This window comes from Catharus ustulatus, chromosome 8, assembly GCF_009819885.2.
Source record: "Catharus ustulatus isolate bCatUst1 chromosome 8, bCatUst1.pri.v2, whole genome shotgun sequence".
Lineage (NCBI taxonomy): Eukaryota > Metazoa > Chordata > Aves > Passeriformes > Turdidae > Catharus > Catharus ustulatus.
Window position 1 is genome coordinate 31,510,529 of NC_046228.1, and position 24,390 is coordinate 31,534,918.

General features: G+C 46.2%; 1 protein-coding gene across 1 annotated transcript in view; it reads left to right on the forward strand.

Moving 5' to 3' along the window:
- Positions 1–24,390, forward strand: part of RNLS (renalase, FAD dependent amine oxidase) — a 49,820-nt gene that overhangs the window by 21,327 nt on the left and 4,103 nt on the right. Inside the window, exon 5 of the mRNA XM_033066799.1 lies at positions 18,661–18,834. Within this exon, the coding sequence (XP_032922690.1) occupies positions 18,661–18,834 (174 nt within the window). The remainder of the gene's footprint in view (positions 1–18,660; positions 18,835–24,390) is intronic.

Here is a 24,390-nt window from a genome sequence, read left to right on the forward strand (position 1 = left end):
TATTAAAATGTTCATTAATGTTTCTTTCCTGGAGCCCCATTGGCTAAACACGAGTAAATGTTTAGTTTTGTCTGTTTTTACAAGTGACTTTGATCATTTCGCCATTCCTGCAGTTTTCCACTGTGCTAACTTTGTATCAGTCAAATTTCTTTCTAATTACAGAATTCTTTTCAAGGAAACACGCAAGACCTTCTTTTGTCTGTTGATTGTGTGGAGAATTGGAGAGAAAATACAGCACTCGTGAAAAGGGAAAAAAAAAAAAGCATTCTTGGGCCAGGTAGATTTATTATTTGTATTTATCATGGAAATCTAACCAAACTTTTTGAGTGGCCTGACAGTGAGGGTGAAGAGCCACTTGGCCACCTCCACTGTGGCAAACCCACAAAGAATTCAAAGTGATGCCGAGCAGGCTGGGACCAGTTCAGTGCTGAGAGCCCATGCTCAGACAAGGTTTTCTCAGTTCTGTTCCCATTTTACACACTAGGGATGGGGAGATCTGGTATGTTCTTAAATATGATGTCACCAAACCCAATGTGGATAAATATGTATTTCACTGCCAGGCTTTGGGGGGAAACTGATGAATGGAAAACGAAAATCTCGTGGCTGGCTGAGGAGCTGGCCATTCCAAACAAGTAGAATTACTGCATTTTCTCAGTAAATCTTAATTGTTTGATCCTTGTTCTGTGCCTCTTGCTGTGTCATCTGATGAATGCCATGAATTAAATATAGTACATTCATTTAAACCACCCACAAATAGTCCTTCCTCCCTATCTCAGCCCAGCCAGCTTTAAAAATAAGTGCTATGTGCTTTTATTTACCACATCCTGCACCGCATGACACTTCCAAGGATGGAACCAAGGAGAGCACATAGCAGTGCTGTTCCATGATTGGAAATTAGATTACAGATTAGAAAGCCCAGAGGGACCACTCTGACCAGATAAAACAGTCCCCTGGAGGCCGTAAGACTGTTTTAATTGGGGCCAATCTAGAAAGAAACATCCAGTCTTGGCACAAACGCTTTCAGTGATGGATGAGCCAAAGGATGCTTGGTAGGTTTTAGTGGGGATTGCTCTGCCTTGTGATTTTTTCAGCTTTTGGGAAGGGCAAGAGGTCTTCCATTCCTTGCCTTTGATAGATTTATCTCTCCCTTTCAATCCTGCCTTGAAGGAAACTCAGATTTAGCTGGCCAGGCTGGGCTTGCGTCGACCGGAGTGAAAAGCCCTCTATGAAATGTTTGCTTCCCAGTCTTATGCAATCCCTGTGGGATTAAGTTGTTCCTTGGCCTTCTCTGCGTGGGCTGGACAGAGCACAGTCCCTGAGCTTTTCATCTGCAAGGCGTGGTTTCCAGAACTCTTCGTGTGTCCTGACCAGGGCTCCTTTCACTGCATTTCTTGCACTGGATAACTCTGGATTTAAATCCTATGGAGGTGTACTTTGTATGTCTGCTTTTCTTCTTGTGTTATACCTGCACATTCCTGATGGTTCTTGGCGGGGAGGATGGAGTAAGAAATTGAAATTACAAAAAGAAGTTGGTAATGGGGTCATGTGCAGAAATTAAGGGGAGACTGTGCCTGTGTTGTTCCCTGGAAAAAAACCACAAAGAAAACGCCATCTATTTGAAGAACCTTCCCCCTCTTCCTCGCAGCAGGCTCCTGGCACAGCCAGCATTCCTTCAACCTGGAGGCAGAGCCCCCTTTGCTCCCTGCTCCCCTGCAGTTCACAGTGACACTGAGGATGTGGCCGGAATCCCTGCAGGATCTTCCCACAGCTTCCCCAGGGACAGGCGAGTTCTTTGGCAATTAGCATAATTGACTGGGAAAGAATCCTGTTTGCCTCAGGGTGAGGAACTGTGGGATTAAACCTAGGCACATGTGCACACTCTGGAGTGAAGGCTGCAGGAGGATGGGAGGTTCTGTGTTCTGGGAGCATTCCTGCTTGCACTAGGTGCCCTCTATGTGTTTGACACACAGATTCTGAACGGAATTTCTGGGATAGGAGGATACTGAGATGGTTTTCACACTTACCCACTTGACCCATTTTACCAGCATATAATAAATTCTTGTCATAAAGCATAATTTTTCTAAAAGCTTCCATTTTTTAATTTTTTTTTTTTTTTCTCTAATGAGCAGGTGGTTCTCCAATTTACTTTGGGTAAAACTTGTGCTCTGAAGCTGTGGGCAAAATTGACTTTGGTGAGGCCGGGATTTTTTTAATGCAGGTTATGAAACATTGCTGACATGAGATCTTAATTCTTCGTGATCTACACCACAGGTTTGAACCAAAGCTGAATTAAATCTCAGGCCTTAAAGCCTGGCTTAAAGATCCCTTTTTAATTTCCCAGCCAGCAGCGATTCCATGGTGTTGTGGGAGGCGTGTGCACATTGGAGGTTCCACAGCTCTGCTGTTCCAGGGGGATGTCCCAGTGATTCCCAATTCCCAGGGTGCCACTGGAGAGGGTGGGATGGGAGGAAAACCCTCCATGGCCAGGTCAGAGGGTGCCTGGTGTGCTCTGCAGAGCCCCTTTGTTGTGTAAGCAGCTCCACTGTTGTGGCGCCTACTTTAATTAAGGCTCTGACAGTATTTCCATAATAAGCCATATTTTAAAAGGGTTTATTACTCAACTGTAAAATCTGCTGCAGGCTGGGACTTGGACTAGGAAAGCTTCATTCTTTAAGTGTTTTCTGAACTTAAAAAACTGTTTTTTTAAAAAAAAGTATGGCTGCAAAGAAACCTTTCTTTGGTTGTATAGATGAAATCTGTATTTATAAAAAGAAGAGTTTGCAGTCCTATAAACAATGCCTGTTGAAGTGGCTGGTGTTGACTGCATTGCTTAGGGTATTTTTAACCATGAAATATCCATTATGGTCATTCTGTAATTTGGTGTAATTTGAATGCTGATGTATCTCACTGTCTGTGTGATGAAAATAAAAAGCCTCACTTAGGGCTGGGGCTTTAGTGCTTGATGGATTTCAAACAGCAGCAGAAGAGAGAATTCCTGCCTGTTAATAACCTTCCTGTAAATCAGAACAAGTGTAGGAAGGGACAGTGTGTTAATGCCAAACAAAACTGCAACTTCTCCACATGTTTAGGATACACTTGTCCTGCTGTGCTCTGTTTTCAGCCAAGGGCTGAAATCAGAATAACATCTTCTAATGAGGGAAGTGCATTATGTATGAGCTAACAGAGCAGACTAGGGCATGATATTTGGAAAGAATTTTTTTTCCAAATAACTGGACAGATTTTCCTTGTTTTGGGTGTTGTTAGTTTTTTTGGTTGATCTGGGTTTTTTCTGGCTTCTGGTTAGTCAGGTGAGAAAACCCTGCAGTGTCCTGCAGGAGGGGCTGAGCTGTAATTGATTTTTCCCTCGGTAACTGGTTGTTCAGAGGTTCCTGTAGGACCAGAACATGTGCCTGTAGGATTTCAGCAGAATGCTCTGAAACACAGCAAGGTTCTCCTGGTGTTTTCATTCCTCCAGAAGCAGTTTCCTATTTTGGGTTGGCTGTTTAAGATGAAAAGCTCTGCTGTTACTTACTATGAATGTGATAACATTTAGCTGCTTATTCTGGATTATATTTAGACATACACAACTTGATCCAGGGAAGAGACCTAATACCCTGGAAGCCTGGACCACTCACTTAATGGGTTTCTGTTGCCTTTGTGACAAGCTCAGGTTCCACAGAATGAAGGGATTTGTTGAAAATAAGTAGTTTCAAATCCTGATGACTGAGAGTGGGGCTGCAAGAGTTTTTTTTTTCCTCTGGCAGTTATGTCAGAGAGCTTTGATTATATCATGCAACTATTCAAAACTGGAAATACTGTTTTTACAGCTATCATGATAGTATTTTTCATGTGGTTACAGTGGTATCACTTTTATTCTGCAGCGTCTGGGGGATTTGGTTTTGGTTTGTTTTGTTTGGGTTTTTTTAATCCAGAGTTAAAGAGTCACCTTAAATTCTGAGCTGCTTTGACCACGTCTGGAAAATTAAATATTATATTTTCTGTGCTAGTGAGAGAAGTTGAAAGAAATGGAAAAAATCAGAAGCCAAACATGCTTAGTTTCAAAGCCTGACCTGGGAGCTGGAGAAGCTGAAGTTTGATCCTGGAATGGTTTGGGTGGGAAGGCACCTTTAGGCCCATCCAATGCCACCCCTGCCATGGACAGGGACACCTTTCACTATCCCAGGTTATTCCAAGCCCCAAAGTCCAACCTGTCCTTGGACACTGCCAGGGATCCAGGGGTAGCCACAGCTACTCTGGGCACCCTGTGCCAGGGCCTGCCCACCCTGCCAGGGAACAATTCCTTCCCAATATCCCATCCATCCCTGCCCTCTGGCAGTGGGAACCCTTCCCTGTGTCCTGGGCCTCCATCCATTGTAAAGACTATCTCTCCATGTTTTTGTCAGCTCCTCCAGGCACTGGAAGGCCACAGTTGGGTCATCCCAAAGCTTCTCTTCTCCAGGTGAACAATCCCAGCTCTCCCAACCTTTCCTCCCAGCAGAGCTGCTCCACCCTCTGATCATCCTGGTGCCTTCCCTGAACTCATCCCAGCATGTTCTCACTCCAGGTTCGTGTGCTGTTGATGTAACAAAACCATCACAGAATCCAAAAGGTTGGAAAAGCCCTCTGAGATCAGGGAGTCCAGCCCTTGGACCCAGCTCTGCCCCACACACATGCTGATGTGCTGAGGAGGTGATCACTGCTGCTGTGTCCCAGCTGACATTCAAGTCTCTTGCAGCAGATGGCAGTGCTCCCAGTGCTCCCAGTGCTCCCAGTGCCTCCTGCACAGGCTGCCCTGCCTCCAGCTCTCCGTGCCTGGCTCCCATCCTGGCCATCAGGGCTGTGATTGTGTCTGTGTGTCCCTGTGTGTACATCAATGATGGATCTCTGTGTTTCCTGCCCCAGGATTTGCAGCAGGAGAGCCAGAGTTGCTGGCAGGGGGTAAGGCAGTGTCACTGTTCTACCTGTGATTGGGGAGTTTGTGTTTGGATCTTGGTCACATCCAGGCTGCTGCAGGAGGGGGAAGGAGAGAGGGTGGTCCCCCCATACCTGCAGAGTAAAGAACTCCCTAATATCTAATCTAAACCTAGTGTCTACTTTGAACCTCCCCTTCTTCACTTAAGGCCATTCCCCCTTGTCCTGTCCCTCCACACCCATGGCAAAAGTCCTTTCCCAGCTCTCTTGGAGCCCCTCTAGGCTGCTGATATGACAGGAGAGACTTTGCATGGGCCTTACAAATTGTTTAAAGTTTGAAAGATCGTTCAGTCAGTGTCTTTTCACTGACCTGCCACAAGCACATTCAGTGCTGAGCCTGGTGACAACAGTCATGTTAATTGTTTGAGCCTCTCAGGTGACAATAAAGCACACGTGGGTTCCCCTCTGGCACTTCAGCAGAGAAATTCATTCAGGCTTTGCAAAAACCATCAAAGGTAGAACACCTGCTAGTTAACCACCTGCTTTTGAAAACTTTTCTTTCCAGTTGTTGCCTCTTGAAGTGTTTTTCTGGGGCTGGCTGATCCTTTTAGAATTCCCTGAATTCTAGAGGAGTGCTGAGCCTCCTCAATTATCCCATCTCCCAGACACCTTTTTCCCCCAACTCCTTTTTAAGGTCAGAATTTGTCATTTCAGGATGCATTTGATGAGTATTGTGCAGAAATCTAAGCTCTCCTCCTCCTTGCTACTCCATTTTCCTGCATGGCAGGTACAGATCGTGCAGGGCTGCCCACTCAGGCAGACTTTGTGCCATTAGAAGTTTCCCTTGCCATTTACTCTTCAGCAATCAAATTGTACACTTTTAAACTTCTTCCCAGTCTCTGCAGGAACCCACTGGCAGCTCCTCACCCATTTCATAGGATCAGGGAATCACAGAATCGTTTGGGTTGGAAGGGACATTAAAAATCATCTTCCACAAGAGCTGTTTGCTCCAAGCCCTGTCCGAGCTGGCCTTGAACATTTCTGCATTTTGTTGTCTTTTTAGTGTGTTTTAGCACCTCTCATCTCCTGGTGGGCCTGAATAATTTTTCAGGTTGGGTTGTGCATTGTCTCAGCTTTTTCTGAGAAGGTGGAATGAACTCTGAGCTCGCCTGGGGCTGCTGGTGGTGCTGTGCGTTCAGCTACAGAATATAATAACTTTAAAAGGTGCTTTGGTACAGAGATCTGTTGTGGTTCAGAAGAGCAAATAAAGCACACAGAGCGTATTTGGGAGGAGAACAGCAGCTCTCTGGATGGTTCTTTTCAGCAGTTGCAGTGGAAATCTTTGAAGAGACTTTCAGACATTTAGCACCAGCCAAGGCAATTTTAATTCTTAAACCGCGTAATCGAAAATAAAATACCCTGCCAATTCAGTAAAAGGATTCATCCCATTGTTTCCTCTAAGTTTAGGGAGACAGAACATCTGGCATGGGAATGCACAGAAGTGTCTGTTAATCTCACTTGTGAGCCTTCCTTCTGGACTGCCTCTCTGAAAACCTCGGTTCCGTCTTTTCCTCGTTTAGTTCGGGTTTCTCTTAATTCATCTTCCACTTGCTTTTTGAAAACTGGTTTTCCCTAAACGTCTTTTGTTTGTAAATCTGTTATCTCTACTGTATTTTCTGTTGTCTTTTCCTGCCTTGTATTTAATGTTATTTTTCCCCCTGTACATACTGCCTTGTTTCTCATCAGCTATTTTGCTTATTTTCCTGCTCCTTTATCCAGTCCCAGTTTTTTCCTTTCTCTCCTGCCTATCCCTTTGTATCCACTTCAGATTCTTCCATTTGCAGCGCTGGAACACATCAGAAATTACGTTTTCCTCTCTCCCTTGCCCTTTCAGTTACTGAAATATGCACATAAGAATTCAAATGGGCTTCTAAAAATAGTAAAAGGATAAAACTGTTTGTTTCAGCTTTTCAGTCTTTGCTTTATTAGAACTTCTGGGAGGAAAGGCCCAGAAAGTCTAGAACTAATTCAGCTGCAGGGAACAAAAAAAAAAAAAAAAAAAGAAGCAAAAAACCCACAACTTGTTTGATTAAAAAACCACCCAGAATAAAACAAAAAAAGCCCCAAATCTCACATGTGCTCTGTCTATGGATAGTGTCAGTGTGGCATGTGCAATCCTGAGTGGCATTTTATATGCTGGCTGTCTTTATTTCTGTCAGGAGCTTTATTGTGTTTTTCACAGTTCTGGTGGTTCATATTAAACCCAGCAGAACTTGGTGTGGGTTTAAAAAAGGAATGGTTTGTCAGGGCCATTTTTAGAGAAGAGGAGAGTCACATAAATTGTAAAATATCTGATGGATGAGAATTTCTTCCTGCAGGAAATGTCTGTCCAGGCTGGCAATTGTGAAGTCCTGGCATTTTCCATTGTCCAATAGCTTCTTCTTCCCCAGCAAGAGGATTTGCTTTATAAGACTGCTTAGATAATTCTCAGATGAAAGTAAATGGATTTGATTTTTGTATTACCATCCTGTACACAATATTATGAATGTTAAACTTTAAATTCCATCCAGATTTGGATCTGTGGATGTTTGTGACATGATTTTAAAGATCCCTAGCCCTGTGATGCTCCAGTGTTATGTAGCTTTATCTCAGGATGAGGATTCCTGAAACTGCGTGTCCCAGATTCTCCTGAACTAATTATTACAGTGCAGAAACCTTCTAAAAATAAACTTTCTCATTAGATACTAGGTTTCATAACAACTTTTCTCTTCAGAAAAGTTGTATTTTCCTCTTGAACGAATGAACTGTATGGCTTTATTTCCTCCCCCATAACCCCCTGAAGGACTGGTGAGGCAGACAGGCACATTTAAAAGGTTTCAAAAGGTGCTTGGGGTGAATTAAAGGATGAGACAGGGAGATACTGCACATGATTAGGCAAGAGATGATAATCAAAAAGCTTCTAGTGCCAGGTAGTGGAGTTCTGTGTTTGCAAGGCACAGTTGTGGTGGATTGCATGAAGCAAATATTTGTTTTCTCTGGTGATGAGGAGGGAAATGAATTTCTTTGCCTTGTGTCACCTCTCTGCCTTATCCCCTGCTTTCTTCCCTTTAAACCTCCTGCACTTCCCTCCTGCTTGTCCTACAGGTATTGACAAACCAAGCACAGTTCTCTTAGCTGTGTCTTAGTGGGATGAGAACTCACCCTCTGAAATAATTTGTATGCCTTTGGAAGCCTCAGCTTGAAAGTCTCATTGGGAGTTTAAATTACATTTAAATGGATTCAGTGTTTCAGCTCGTGATGAGATTTCTCCCAACAGAAGAAAATCACAGACTTCCTCCAAATATAATTTAGTCTTTTTTTTTTTTTTTTTTTTTTTTTTTTGCAAATATTTGCGTGTGATTTGTCATGGATTTCCTTGCACCACTGGCATGTTTCTGTGCCAGTGCCTTTCCTCCCTTTCTCACTGGTAGCTTTGTCATCCTGATCCTTTTGCCTTTTGGTGAGGGCTCACATTCCACAGCAGGTGGTGACATGGACAGTAGGATTTGATATTTCCTGAGTTTTCAGCTCACCCAACCAAGGGAGAGCAAAGAACTTCATCAGATGGGGGAAAAACATTCGTAGAATCAAAGAACACTAAGGAGTTGGAAGGGACCTTAAAACTCATCCCATTCCACCCTCTGCCATGGGCAGGGACACCTTCCACCATCCCAGGCTGCTCCAAGCCCCAATGTCCAGCCTGGCCTTGGACACTTCCAGGGATCCAGGGGCAGCCACAGCTGCTCTGGGCACCCTGTGCCAGGGCCTGCCCACCCTCCCAGGGAACAATTCCTTCCCAATATCCCATCCATCCCTGCCCTCTGGCAGAGGGAAGCCATTCCCTGTGTCCTGGCACTGAATCCCTTGAAAAAAAAATCTCTCTCCATGTTTTTGTCAGCTCCTTCAGGCACTGGAAGGCCACAGATCACTCTGAAGCTTCTCTTCTCCAGGCTGAACAATCCCAGTTCTCTCAGCCTTTTCTACTAAGACTGCCTTCAAACCCCTTTTGTCTCTGGGATTTGCATTTCTTTCCTTCATACTGGTCCATGCTTTCCTGTGGTGGAAGCAGGGTAGATTGGGTAGCTGATAAGGTATTTCCTGTAAGGAGTCATTCTTTGCAGATTTAATAAAAGAAAACTATTCTAAATTCTATTTTTGTTTGTGCCATCATGGCTTGCATCTCTTAGAGAAGTCAGGTGTGCAACTTAATTCAAGGTATTGCAAAATGCCCATCAGCATGCGCTGAGGTTCTGGTCAGGAGAGAGTGGAAATGAGCAGAGGACCCATGTGAGGATGGTAAAACACAGAGGCAACTTCAGGCCAAACCCCTGGAACGAAGAGAAGCAGCCTGGAAGCATTTAAGCTGAATTGTGTGACAGATAGAAACTCACAGTCATTAATAATATCAAAAAAGGGAGGCTGGCTTTGATGAATTGAGAAAACAGAGCTTAACACTGAGAATTAGCAGTAGAATGGATGTCCAGAAATTCCCTACAGATGTGTAAGGTCATTTAGTTCCCCAGCAACCATTTTTCTTAACTAAGCAAAGCAGCAGACAGATCCTTCAGTGTTTAACACAGTCTTTCCTTCCCAGTAAATCCATATGGGAGCCATAGCTGGGCTGTCAGGGAGGAGGGGATGGCAGCAAACCACTTCTTGGCTGTGCCTTCCATTCAGTTCTGCTGTGCAAGGAGGAGTGGGGTTGATAATTCCCACGGCATCAGCAGGAAGAACATCATAACTCGATTTTAACAGGAGAGAACCGCTGGTGCAGGTCAGTGTGGAAGGCAAGGAGGTGGCTCCTGTTGGGTTCCTGCTGTTTGTGCATCCCCTGGCGTGCCTGCAGCTGGTGCACTGGGGTGTGCAGCATTCCAGCAGCTCCAGAGGTGCCCTGGGGTGGATGGCCAGAGGCAAGGAGTGACTCAGTGGCCTGGGATTCCTCAGCCTGAGGAGACAGCTGCGTTGTGTTAGGAGTGTAACTTCCAGCACAGGCACTGGAAAGCCCAGGAAGGCTCTTTGGAGTGACTCAGAAAGTTTCAAAAAGCAGAGGTCCAGGTAGAGGTAATACTGAAATTAGTCTGGCCCGAATGGGGGGGAAAAAATCCCCTAAAAGCCACCCCAAGGGGGTTCTTTCCAAAGTTGAATGCAATTTCTTTGACTTTTTACATGCACAACTCTGCCCTGTATTCCTTCCCTCTGCATCCTCCTGGTAATGAACCAGATGCACTTTAAAGAGAGAAGAAAATATGTTAATATCTTGTCTTAAGTGGAAATTTCCAGAGGCCAGCTGAATCCTTCCTCAATAATTAATGCCTGAAAGCATTTTCCTCCAGTTCTTATTTAAATGGAAATAGCTTTGGTGTCTGATATTGTGAAGCTGCGTTGCACTGCCTGGTATTGCTTTGCAGGGCTGGATGTGAGCTGAGAAACAGGGAAGTGTTTCCAGGAGTCTGTCCTTACTGGGACCTTGTGGGACAATCCCAGTTGCTGTGTCCCTGCCCTACAGGCCAGGAGGGTCTTCCACGAGGAGCTGCAGCCCAGAAACCACAAACAATCAGGCAGATCTAATTCAATTTATTCCTGTGTTTCTTCAGCCCAAGTCACAGCACAGAGCAATAATCCAACCTCTTGCTTCGTTGCCTTGAAAAAGCTTTTAATGCTATTTCAGCAATTGGTGTAATATTTAAAGAAAATAAATCCTCCTGGCTTTATTATTCAGCTCAATGCTGTGTACAGTAGGTGAATAAGTTATTTGCTAAATGTTTTATGATGGTGATTATGTAAGTAATGAGCTTTTACGTTTTGGCACCAGAGAGTACCAGAACTGTGTGTAGTACTTTGTAACTTGATGTAGGAAGGAAGCTTAATTTGCAAATTAATCCAGTTTCATCTTCCTGCTGTGCCGTGTCATTACAGAGGACTTAGAAGAGCTTCCTTCCTACATCAAGTTACTGAGTAACTTCTGCAAATTAATTTGCAAATTAATCCGGGGGAAATGTGACAATGAGCTTTATTTTTTTATAGCCAAACTTTTCCAAGTCTCTTAACTCAAAGGTAAGGTCTTAAATCTACGTAGAGATCCCTGAATAAACCAGATTTTCTCGAGGATGTTTTCAGTTTCTGTCAACATCAGGGCCAGCCACAGGAGCTGGTGGGCTCTGTGAGAAAAACACACAAAAATGTGGTTTAATAACACACTAAAAATGTGGTTTAGTATGGAAAATGGATTTGCAGTCCTGCTAATCAGAGTGATACGATGGCCTGCCATATGTATAATCTCCATCTCCCTCTAAATACTTACAAAGCAGGAACTGGAGTGTACATGTGCGTTTTATTTTTTATTTGGACTTTATTGACTGATTCCTCAGTGTTCTTTCTGAGTGAATCTAATTTCCAGGCATGTCCAAAATCTCCTGCAAAATTCTGGGAATCTTAATTCCTTGCTGGGAGGAGTTACTCTGTGCTGGTGGCTCCACAGCCAAACAAAAGTTTCCCAGCTGAAATGTGGGCATTTTGCACCATGACAGGACTGCCTTCCTTTCCCCAGGCAGGTTGTGCTGTAACCACAGGAAGGCTCTGGATGGTGAAAAACACTCAGTTATTGTCTTCTCCTTTAGTTTTACTTGCTTATAAATGTCATATCCTGTTCTTCCCAGGGTGGAGGCTTAGCAGAGGTTCATATTTGCAACTGTCATTAATTTTGGATCAAAACCATGGATGCAATAACCCAGGGGGAGCTGCATTTCCGTGCTGTGGTGTGTGGGCATTGCACGGCCAGATTTTGGGTTGGGAGTCAGCCTCTGCCCTCACAGCTCAGTGCTCCAAATAACCAGGCTGAAAAGTTGCTTTCTTCATTAATGCAAATACAAGGGAATGTGAATAGAATGTCAGCATGTGCATTAAACCCACCTGGAATTGAGCACGCTGGCTGAAGAGAGCAGTGTGGAGCTCCTTGGCTGTGTGTAAAAGTAAATTATGGAATTGGAGGGTAGTTGTTTGCCAAATTTAAAAATTGAATTGTCTGTTAGAAGTAACAAAGAACATTATTGCTTTGGATCAGGGTTGTTTTTTTAAGTATGAGTTGAGCACTGAAGTGTTTGGCAAAGATGCAATGGGGCATCTGCCCTGGTTCCTCATCCCTCCTCTTTTGTGCCCTTCCTCCAGGAGGCAGGAGAGGGTGACTCTCAGCCCCTGTGCCAGCTTTCCCCCTGTTCTAGAAAAGGGCAGTTCCATTTCTCTGCTGGTTCAAAAGCTGACTTGAACTTTTGTGGTTCTGCAGGAGATCAATGGAAATGTTTCTTGTGAAAATGCAAGGTTTTGGTTTAATACTGAGTGAAATTCTGAGGACAAGGACCAATGGCCATAAACCTGCACACATGAAGTTCCACCTCAACATGAGGCAGAGCTTCTTTCCATGAGGGTGGCAGGGCCCTGGATCAGCTGCCGAGGGAGGATGTGGAGTCTCCCTCTCTGGATTCATTCCCAGCCCACCTGGACGTGCTCCTGTGTCACCTGCTCCAGGTGACCCTGTCTTGGCTGGGGCTTGGTCTGGATGATCTCCAGAGGTCCCTTCCACCCCAGCTCTCCTGTGATTCTATGAATTCCTAATAATCCCATCAAGAGCAGCTGATGGACAGTTATCCAAGCTTAGTTCTCAAAATCAGAAACTTCATAGAAACCTTACTTGTGCTGCCTATTTCTCCCCCAGCATCTCTTTTCCACTTCATCATCTACATTTCTAAAAGTGCCTTTCCTTCATGTGCCACAGGCTTTAGATAATGAAGCTTTGTGCCAAGTGAGCCAGGGCTGCTGTGATTTGAAGTGGTTATTTAGGTCCTCATTGTTGCACACACACAGAGGGATGTGTTGGATCCGAGCAGGACCATTCCAGCAGTGGGAAGAATATCACAATAACTGTGTAGTGACCATTTCAGTGCTCACACAGCCAGGGCTGTCTTTAAAAAAAAAAAAAAAAACAACAAAACAACAAACCAAACTTGTGAGCTGTTTGGTAAGGAAGCTGGACTTAGAGCTGAAGCCTTTCTCATAACCCCTGCTCCCTCCCACGCAGAGCAGCAGCAGGAACAGGCTGCATCTCAACGCGGTCAGCGCGGTGGCAGCGGGCCAGTGGCATGGTCACTCTGCCCAGGGGCTGACCTGTCCTTTGTCCCCATGCAGCTGGAGAGCTCAGGGCAGCAGCTCCCGACTCTGGAGAGCAGCAGGAGAGGTCTGTGCTGGGGAAGAAGTGGCCATCCAAGGAGGCTTTGTTGTGTGAAGGTCGTGATAATGTGCCAACCTGAGCAGAGCTGTGGCAGCTGTGACAATAAAGTGTCCCTGCAGATATTATCTGAGCTGCCCATTCAGCTTGGTTAATCTCTTGAGATCCCTTAACTTGATACCTGAGCTGAAAATATCTCTGTAGCCGTTGAACCACAGTTTCCTTTTTAGCTTTTAGAACAGTGGTGGTCACTGGGCACTTACAGATGCCCCGTCACCAGCAGTGTCTGAGTGATGCTCAGTGGGGATATGCTGCAAGTAAAATATCAGGCAAAGCAGTCTAAAGAAATCACAGAGCCTTTTGGGCATAGGGTCAGTGGTGGGGTTATTGAGGGCATGGCTGTGAGAGGGGCAGGTGGTCACTGAAATAAAGTATGAGAAAACATGAAGAAACTGGAGGGTGGCTGGGCAGTGACAAAGTCACAAAGTTCAAGCCAGGCTCTCATACTATTCCCATCAAAATGGAATTATTAGAATTAAGAAGTTCACAGTTAAAGATGAAAAAGTTCACAGTTAAAGATGAAAAAGAGCAATCTTCTCCTGAAGTAAAAAGTCCAGCATCCTCATATTTTGCAGTTTTAATAGCACATTAATTCCTTCAAAGTCCTGCCAAAGGGTTTTTTTCCCCTTACTGCTTTGGTGGCTGGTCATGTCTGTTCAGCTCTGGATTTACAGTCACCTTGGCAATACCTTAATGAGTGATTTTGAACACACTAAGCAGTAGCTGCTGTGCACCAAAGCAGAAGATAGTTCTGGCTATTTGTTACCTCTTTTTGGAGCTGCTGATTGTCAGGATGCAAAATCCCCTCTGCCACTCGGCAGGACTGGCTGGTGGAACAGGGTGATGGTTTTCCCTCTCATCCCTGGAAGTCCTTCAAACCAGGATCTTGGTTTCCTTGCCCAAGTTTGCCCACACACCCTTAAGGTCCTGCAGGAGCAGGGTCCAGGCGTCCCAGCTGAGCTCTGACATCACGTGGTGACTTCATGGGCAGATGAGTCTCCCCAGGCTTTTAGCACTACTGAATTAGCAATAGTGCAACTTTCCAAAACAAGTGTTGTTTTAAATACATCTCACATTGCAGCATCTGGTTTTCCCTGCAGTCCTGACGTGGTTTCTCCCTGCCCCCAGCAGCCTGAGTCCTGCACTGACCCGTTGTGGCTCTTGCCCATCTTTGCTTGCCCAAAAGTGCAGGTGGGAGCCCAGCCCTTGCTGGAACCTCTGACAAATGCCACAAGCTGGTGGTGAGGGATCCAGGTGTGCACTCCTGCAGAGTAGGGTGTCTTCAGACTGCCAGAGGGCAGGGATGGATGGGATATTGGGAAGGAATTGTTCCCTGGCAGGGTGGGCAGGCTCTGGCACAGGGTGCCCAGAGAAGCTGTGGCTGCCCCTGGATCCCTGGAAGTGTCCAAGGCCAGGCTGGACAGGGCTTGGAGCCACCTGGGATGGTGGAAGGTGTCCCTGTCCATGGCAGGGGGTGGGAAGAGATAATTTTCAAGGTTCCTTCCAACCCAAACCACTCTGTGATTTCATGATGTTGCAATCTCCTCCTGCACTTTCTGGCAAAAAAGTCCAGGATTAAACCTTGGTCACCCCAGTCAGTTCCTGGCTCTTGGAGCAGCTGGGTTTATTTTTTGCCTCCCTGGCTCTGTGGTGGCAGGCTGGGCTCTCTCCTGGATGCCTGGATGGCGTGGTGCCCGTGCTCCCAGCCTGCCAACTCCAGCCTTGGCTCTCCTCTGTCCTGCTGGCCCTAATGGCATCTCTGGGTCCTCTCCTTCCCACAACACGAGTGAGGCAGAGAGGTGACGTTAAAGCCCTGGAACAGCAGATAAAAGGCCCTGGCTGTATTTATTGAGTGTTACAGATAAGTAATCCACTCTGCTGTCAGTGTCTGCAGAAACAGCAAATAAAGTATACATGCCCCTTGCTTTGATGTGATGAAATCTCCAGAGGACACTCACTTCAGTGGCACTCACAGTGCAGCTGTAGCTGAATCTTGCAGTGGAAAATACAAGATTTTCATGTCTTCATGCATTGCTTTAAAAATATCACTGTGGCTGTATGCTGGGCAATTCTGTGTTCTGAAAGCTAGGGTTGTTTTGTTTTGTTTTGTTTTTTTCCAAAATGTTATTAAAATCATCTTAACTGTTTTTGTTGGAAGGGGAAAAATTAATCGTTATTTTGTGGTTTCATACCCAGCGTTAAAACAACAGTCTGGTTTTCATTTAAACCAATAAAAGTATGGAAATTCAAAATGAAGGTTCTCTCCATGTCCTTAGATCAACTTGTTGGCCTTGCTGAAATGCATAATGGATGGAGCAGGGGAAAAAACCTCAATCTTACAACTCTTAGCTTTGTTTTTGCATGTAGCTCAGTTTTTTGTTGCTGGATTTCAAATTTGACGTCACTTTCTTGCCTGTCTTCTCAAGCTATAAAAACTTCCTCGATTTGGTAAATGTGCAGCTGTTTAGAACCCAGTGAACCACAAACTTTTTTTTTTTTTTTTAATAAGAATCTAAGCAGTAGTGAAGGAAATTAGTTAGCATCAGAACATCAATAATTGAATTAACACACTTTCAAATTTTGGGGTATAAAGCTGACTGTTGGGGATGGTGGGTTTTAGTCAGCTCTGGTTTATGGTGTGGTCAGAAAGAGGTGCAGCTGAGGCACAGAAAACCCCAGCCAGCCACAGAGGAGCAGCCCTGGGATGCTGAGTGCTGGGGGATCCCCATCCCCAGGGATGCTCTGGGCTGGGGACAAGGTGGGCATGGGGCACAGCTTGGGCTCCATGGGCTGGGAGGGCTTTTCCAGCCTCAGGGATTGTGTCATTGTGTCATTGTGTCATTGTGAGATTGTTCTCCTCAGTGTGTCAGGGGTTCACATCTCCCACCTGAGCAGCTTGTCTCTGTCCCCAAACCCTGCAGGTGCTGGGCACCCCAGCAGGCTGTCCTCAGCCTGGCTGGTAGTCCATCTCCTCAAGGACTGGAAAAGTCACTTCTTCCTGTAGCTGTTCCTTCCCTGGCCACTGTGAACAAGCTGCCCTGGCTGTTCCCAGCCCTTTGATCTGGGAAGTCACAGCCCTGCCTTCCCTCTTGTCCCCTCTCCTGGCCTGCTCAGCTGATGTGTCCATCCTTCCCACACCTCCCCCATCATTCCCAGCCAGCCCACGTGTAGGTGTCTATTTACACCTGTCAGAATCTCAGCTTACCCTCCATCACCTCTCTGCTGTCCAGCAGCCATCCCCATGTCCCCCAACACCTTCTGGAGTTTTGCAGCTGGTGGACACAGTTCCATGGTGACGTGGTGAGTCCCAAATGAGGCTTCAGAGCCAACTGGCCACCTCAGCTTTGGCAGCATCAATGCTGTGCAGGTTGTGCCTGCTCCTGGAATAAACCTGAAGCAAATTCCCACCCTGAGGATCAGGGAAGCTCAGCTCCACCATGGGGAATTCACTTCAGAGGCTGGAGGAGGTCCTGTTTATTCTCCTTTCCCCAAGGGAAAAGGAGTAGCCAGAGTAACCTGGACAAAGGGTAATGTTTTAGATGGGATGTTACAACTTTGTATTTGTTCGCTCCTTTATGGGATTTTCATATTCTTTTGAAGCCCAGCAAGAATGTGCAGTACTTTGTGATTATTTGTGGTGGCTGTGAGAAGGGGCCTGGTGGTGATGCCCAGCTGGGCACAGCTCCTTCCTGTGAGACCTGTCCCCTCTGCTGTGTTTGATGTGTTCCCTGGGCTCCTGTGCTCTGCCAGGAGGAGCTGGGACAAGCCCCAGGGAAATGGCTCAGGCTGCTGCTCCCGCTTGGAAAAGAGCCCCGGGGTGGTTCCCGGATGCTGGCACCATGTAAAGCTCAGGGCTTTAGCAGGAACTCAGGCCAGGGAACATTTCCAGCAGGGAGGGATGTTCGAGGTCCTCTCCTGCTGGCATCCTTTCCTCGAGGGCATCCCTCCAGCCCTGATCCATCTCCTGCCTTCCCCTCCACGCCACACAGGAATCCCCCTGTGCTGGGGGCTGCAGTAGCTGCAGGAGGCTGTGGAAGGGGCAGGATGTAGGAGGATGGAGGTGACTTGTGGAGCTGGGACAGTCCTGCCAGTGCCTGGGGTCAGCCTTGGAACAGCCCAGAAAAGCGGGATGGAAGCCAGTGCCCTGCCTGGGGCGTGCCAGGCTGCCTTTGGCATGGAGCCCCAGGCACCCAGGCTGCCAGGGCAGGAAGAAAGCAGAGTGACCTTGGAGTAGATCCTTGTTGGAAAGATGTGAGAGACAGCTGGACCCCTCAGCTCCTTCTTGGAGGGAGCTTCTCCAAAGTCCTGCTTCCTCCATCTGGCAGCTCCAACACCACCTACTGCCAGATGCTGAATTTCTCCTCCTTTCCTCTCCCCAGGTTTTGTGGCTTTCTTTCTGCTCTCCCCATTCCTCTGTTCCCCAGCATATTTTTTTTCCTTTGGGGACGTTTCAAGGTTGGTTTCTGATGGGATTTGAGGTGGAATCTGACTGGTGTGCTGGGCATTGGGTCAGGCTGGTGGGGGACACCCAGCAGGAGCAGGTCAGCCTGACCCACTGTGGGATGAGCTGTTCCTTTCTTCATGCAGCATCAGCTGAGCTGTTGTCCCTGCCTGTGCTGCTCCAGCTCACAGAAGCCTTGGACGTCCATTCAGTCACAGGAAGAGAGACACAGAACTGAGCTCCACAATTAGCCAAGCTGGGGGATTTCTCTGTGGCATGAAATTAAATAGTATCTGAATGCACACGGTGGGGCTAATGCTGCTTTGTGCAGCTTTTTATGAAGATTATGAAATGGCAGCAAAAAGCAGGTCTTATTGTAATTAGGAGATAGAAGAGTTAATCATAGGGAGGAATTAGGATTCATACTTGCTCTGAAATTTTCTAAACTGCTTTAGAATACCTTCAGCTGAAGGAGCTGAACTTTACTACGACTCTTTTGTGTGTTGTAGTGCAGAGTTTTCTTCATTCATTTGAATTGCAGCTCAGAAGTCACACAGGGCCCTTTTCCCCAGAGGTTCAAGAGGCTCTGAGTTCATTTTGTTGATATGAAGTCATTTCGGTGCATGTTGAGCCATTTACTTGATGTCCTCGAGGCAACCCAAGCATTTTATTGCCATTTATTCACCCTTTGAGAAAAGATTTGAAATAAAAAGAAGTCATCGAAGTTTCGAGTCAGAGGCAGCTAAGGGAGAGTTGGGAGATGAACCCCCAGCAGCTGGGGGAGGGTGGTGTGTGAAGGATACACTCTACATAATGCACCATTAAAAATAAAAAACCTACAAAGCACTAGGCTTAATATTAAATTCTTAGTTTTAGCAGTCTGGTCATTTTCAGGAAGGAATAATCAGCTTAACCGCAGCATTCCCATATTTAATGTTCTGAGAGGAGAGGGATTGTCTGATTTTCCTTTTTTTTTTTTCCCTTTTCACAGTAATTAATGGAAGTCAAAAGCAGCAACTGGAATCTGCGAGCTACTCATCCCGCTACGCCCTGGGACTGTTCTTTGAGGCTGGGGCAGGGATTGCTGTCCCCTGGGCTGCTCAGTACATCTCTGATAATCCCTGCATTCGCTTCATCTCCATCGATAACAAGAAGCGCAATATAGGTCAGTGCTCCCATTATTTCCCTTAAACACAGCCACAATGGAGGGTGCAGACCATGAGAAATGCTGTTTAATTGAGTGTTGCTGTCCTGAACGGGGCGAGTATTTAACTCCAAGCCGCAGTGGATGGCGTTTAAAGTCACATTTGGCCTGGCACAGAGCGCACAATGAGAGCGGGACGGCCCTCAGAAAATCAGCCCCCAGCACATGGTTTATGTTACTGCGTTTATGAAACCAGTGTCAGGGGATTGGAGACATCAAAATGTTGCTATTCCGAGAAAGAGCTGGGGTTCCTTTGTTTAAACACTGATTCATGCACTCGCCACTTTGTCTCCCGTCACCCTTTACTCCTCAGCTCCTGCTCTTTCCACAAGGCTTGGAATGAGTTGTATAACTGGAGTTAGCCAGGGTGCTTTTGTGATCAGGGACAATCCCTGAAATGACTTGGAGAATATCCCCCAAGACAGACCCTTCTCCCCTCCTTCTGGAGGATGGCAGCTGAGGAAGTGTGTGTTTTATTTATTAAATGTGTTTCATGTACCAGGAGTGTGGTGGCATAGAACAGCTCAGGAAAAAAACACTTGCAGACCAATTAGAGTCACAGAATCCAGGATGGTTTGGCTTGCAAGTGACCTTAAAAACCCAAAGTTCCACACCCTGTTGTGGGTAGGGACACCTTCCCCCTGTCCAGCCTGGCCTTGGACGCTTCCAGGGATCCAGGGGCAGCCACAGCTTCTCTGGGCACCCTGTGCCAGGGCCTGCCCACCCTGCCAGGGAACAATTCCTTCCCAATATCCCATCTGACCCTGCCCTCTGGCAGTGGGAAGCCATTCCCTGTGCCTTCTCCCTCCATTCCTTGTCCCAAGTCCCTCCCCAGCTCTCCTAGAGCCCCTTTATGTACTGGAAGGAGCTCTGAGATCTCTCCAGAGCCTTCCCTTCTCCAGGCAGAACACTCCCAGCTCACTCAGCCTTTCCTTGTAGGAGAGATTCTCCATCCTTCTGTGCAAGTGCAAATGTGTTGTTCTCCCTAAGAATTTAGCCTGAATCTGAAAAGAGTGGAAACAAAACAGAAGAATGGCTGGACTGGCCAAAATAAGGATGTATCCACCCTGCTGTGCTTTCTCCAGCAGGGACTTAGGGTGAATAAGTAAAGAAAGAGAGCCAGGAAAGCCAAATTGTCCCCTTGTTACTGACAGTGTTCAGCTGGAGATTTTCTTGCATCTGAGATTCTGTTGCCATTGTTGTGTTCAACAAAAACACCTGCTAGTTAATAGGACCTGCTGATATTATCCTTACCAGTGTCAAGGAGGATTTCACCCATACTTTCCCCACCTCTCTGCACAAGTGCAAAGCCCCAGCACCAAAAACAACAAATATGGAACTATGAAGGAATTATCAAACAGCTTTGCTGTCTCCAGATGCAATTGAACCAAGTACAAAGCACATTATTTGGGGCATTTTATTAACAAGTATATAGAAAGCACCAGAACATCAGTGTTGACATGTACCTTTCTTACTGAAATTTCCCTTAAATTGGGGGAGAGTTCTGTTTATATGAGCAAATTTTTCCAAGGACAAATTGTGTGTGTGTCTCTTCCTAGGGGACAGACTTTAGACAGCACAGGACAAGGGAGGCCGAGTGTGAAATTTATTTACATGTGAAGTCCTGCAACCAAAACACATGAATAAGAAGTTCCTTTATGCTTGTTTTAACACATATGCAAGTATTTTGCATCTGCATTTTTCTTCCTGAAGATTTCAGTGGGAGGCACAGGAGCACCTCGCTGTCACTTTTAACTCCACTCATCCATTTTCCCATTCTTTGCTCTTCAACCTTGATTATTTGGACTCATCTGAAGAAGAGGATGGTGACAACCAAAAAGTAAATATTAAGAGAAAGCAGAATTGCTGGGTGAGACAGCTGAGATCTTCCAGGTCATCATTCCCAAAAAAACATCACTTTCTCCAGTTGTTTCTTCACCACATTTGATGGAGGCTTGTCTCACTCTCATTGCCACCTCAAATAGCTTTTTAATAAATAGAGAGACCCAGAGAAAATAATTGTAGCTGAGAGCTGTCCCCTGCAGGAGCTTTGGAACTGGGTGATCTTCAGTCCATTTTATGATTCTGTGATCCTGTGAGCTCTCTGCTGAGGCACTCACACAGATAACACCTCCCTGGAGCAGGTAGTGCAGCCCTCAAAGGCTGAAAGGCACAAACCCTGGCTGTGGAAGCCCAGAGTGTCCTTGTCACTTGTCTGAGCTGTGGCAGTCCCTGCCCTGACTCAGTGAAGCAGAGACATCCAACTCGTGGGCGTTTCAGTGAAACACAAACCAGCTGTAATCACGCAGTGGGGTGGGTTTGGTAAGGCAAATTTCTCTGATGCCACCAGTTCCTGGTGTGATCAGGAGCCTCCAGGAGGGGAAGGCTTTTTCCATCAGCTGAGGATCCCAGCTGCTGTGGGTAGAATCCCCTCCCTGCCTGCAGAGGTGATGTTACGTAAGGCAGAGCCCACGAGCAGCGTGTGCTGAATTCCCCGTGTGGTGTGCATGAATATTAAACACTTGGTGGGATTGGCTGCCTCAAACACCCCATCCATATTTATACCGGGTCGGGGGGACAGTGGGAATTCTCCAGCATGAATTATTTCTGGAATACCGCAGTCTTTGCATCTCTCTGCATTCCAGGAGGACTAAAGATAGATGACACATAAAAGGGGAAGTGGTTCCTTTCTTTTGCTCCAGGATTGCAGGGTTATGTAATTTAAAGGGAAGATCTGCCTTACAGGTTTTTAGCATTGTATAATTCCTGAGTATCCTCTTTAATTTTGAAATAGAGATTCCTTTCCTTTCTGAAATTAGAATTTTTAGGAAGATAAAAGAGTTAAAGAAGTATTTAAGTTTTTGTCTTGTTATGCAGCCAGTTGTGTTGTAATCCTCTGCTAGCCCTGCCTGCCTTTTAGAAAAATAATCAGAAACTCTTGGTAAGGCTAATGAAATGCTGGGTTTCTGAATATGAAGAATTTAGTGCAGTTCTTTCCATGACTCCTCCCAAATGTGCCTTGTCAGACAGTAGATTTTATTCCAGGGAGAATATGGGACCTTAGGAACCACGAGAATTTCTGGGGAAGTTGGCTGGCCCTCCTTCCAAACAGCAGCGTGGGATTTTGAAAGTGAACCTCCATCTCTCCTGCTTTCTACATATAGTAAACTTGATCACTGCTCTTTTTTAAGCTTTTAGGTGGGGTTTATGAGGCCTGCACATTGACTTCTCTTTTGGCACTGTGTGATGCCTCCCAGGGATCAGGGGTGCAGTTCCAGCCTGTCCAGAGGTGTCCAGCTTCTCTGCTGCCCTCCACGCTGACCCAGCAGCATTTCCTCCTTCCAGGGTTTGTTTTGTGTGTCAAAAGCCCTTTGCCTTCCTCTCCTGCTACCCAGGAGCAGGATGGGGTTCAGATGGTAGAACACAGCTCCCCAAAAAGGTTAAAAATTCCTGAGAGTCAGGAAACAACCACATCTTAGTTTTTATTGGGATCTGTTATGGCTCCAGGTTTTGGGCAGCAATGTGAGAAAAATACTCAATGCTGTTCCCCTGAAATGAGGAGAACATTCCTGTGGGAGATGTGTGCCTGTCACATTCATGACAATTTTCTGCTGGAGACCAGGTTGTAACCCTTGGGTGATCACTGAGCATTCCATCAATGGCAGAAAACATCTGCCTTTGAAGCTGGCCCCACTTTTGAGCAGGAGGTTGGACTGGAGACCTCCAGAGGTTTCTCCTTCTCTCCCTCCCAGTTCTATGACTCTGAGGCAGACAATGTTCTGGTGAAGATTCACTGAACACATTAATAAATGACCTGGGAAGTGAATCTAAGCAAGTCCCATTGGCAAAGACAGGAAATCCTTCAAGCTCTTTGCTGCCCAGGGAGTTTTCATGTTAGCACAGCTGAACCAGTAAAAATCTCCCATCCTCTCTATGGATGTTTTGTAGATGCCTCTGTGGAGCTGGCAAATTCTTTTTCTAACCTGTCATGCTCCCAGAGCATGATAGACACCATGCTGACCATTTCCCAGATGGATCCCATGGCTTTCATGCTCTGGTGGTGTTCTCTCTTCTAAAGGAGCTTCAGGCCCAGGGATCAAATCTCATCTCTAAAATTCTTTTTCAGTTTAGGGACTCTGAACCCTGACCTTGGCATAAATTCACCACAGAAGAGTAGATTTTGCATTTTGCCAGGAAAAATATTTTGGTGGGCAGATGATCCACCGTGAGCTTTTCCAAGAACATATGTCTTGTTTCATTGTTGTCATCCTAACTTCATATGCTTTATTTTATTGTCATTTCTCTGTCTCATTCATTCCCTGATGGTAAGGAGGATGTGGCCACCAGAGGAGCTTGCCAGGGCAGGAGGAGATCCCTGTGGGAGGACTTGGCACCGTGGGCTGCTCGCATTGTCACTGCCTGGAGCAATTCACCCACGAGCCTTTTCACCCCCCTGTGACAGTGACAGCGACAGCAGCTGGACCAGGACACCACAGTTCTGCACTAAATGTGTTACTCAGAACTCAGAGCCACCTTCCTGACACCAGGTGTCCTTGGGCTGCCAGCCACTGTGCTGGGGAAGTGGCCCTGGGCTCTGTTCTCTGTGCTCTTCTCCAGGGCACCTTTTATTAGCCCCATCCTTTTTCTGGAAGATAATACTCCAACAGGCTTAACCCTGTGTGAATTCTCACTGTCAGCAGTCTCTCCTTCCCTTTTCCTACCCAGCCTGTATGATTCCTCCAGCTGGGAATTGATGATGAGTGTTGAGACAGTCCCAAAACGTTCAGAAGCTGATGGCTCCAGCCTTCTGCTCTCAGTTCAGAAACCTTTCCCCTCATTCCCAGGTTCTGGGTCAAGATTCAGTTTTCCATCACTCAGGGCCTGGTCCCAGGGGTGCTCTGCTCACACAGGAAGGGGTTTGGTCTTGTTGGTCTTCTGTCCCTCACTGTGTCTGTGGAGAGACATCAAAATACCAGGTTTCTGCCCCAAAAAGGGGCAGGAAAGTCTGAGTAGCATTTCTGATGCTTTTCCAGACAGCTGATGCCCACAGACACATGTCCTGTGGTAGCTGTGAAGAAATATCTTCCTGCCCTTTGTGCCATGTTTTCACCATTTTCTAGAGCAAGGGTTGGCTGAGCTGACCCACCCAACAAAGAGACTCAGACAGGGGCTCCTTCCACAGGAATTCAGAGCTGTGGATGTCACACTTGCAGATTTGGTACTGCTGCTCCTCTGAAGTGGTCAGACCAGGACAGGAAGCTCACCAAAGACATTTTGGCTGCCTTTGGAAAGCTGGAATGTGTCATCTTCCCAGAGGGGGATCTCTGCCTTGAGGAGCTGGAGATTTCTTCACTGGCAGAGCAGAGATAAGGAGTTTATCAAGCTTAGTGCCTAACAGTGAGAATGGTCAGAAAGTGCTCAACCACCTCTTTCTTTGTGTATTCTCGGTCAGAAAACTCTCGTTTGCTGAAACTAAAATTTTCTTCTAAGAATGTGCTAGTTCAAACAAAGATCTGA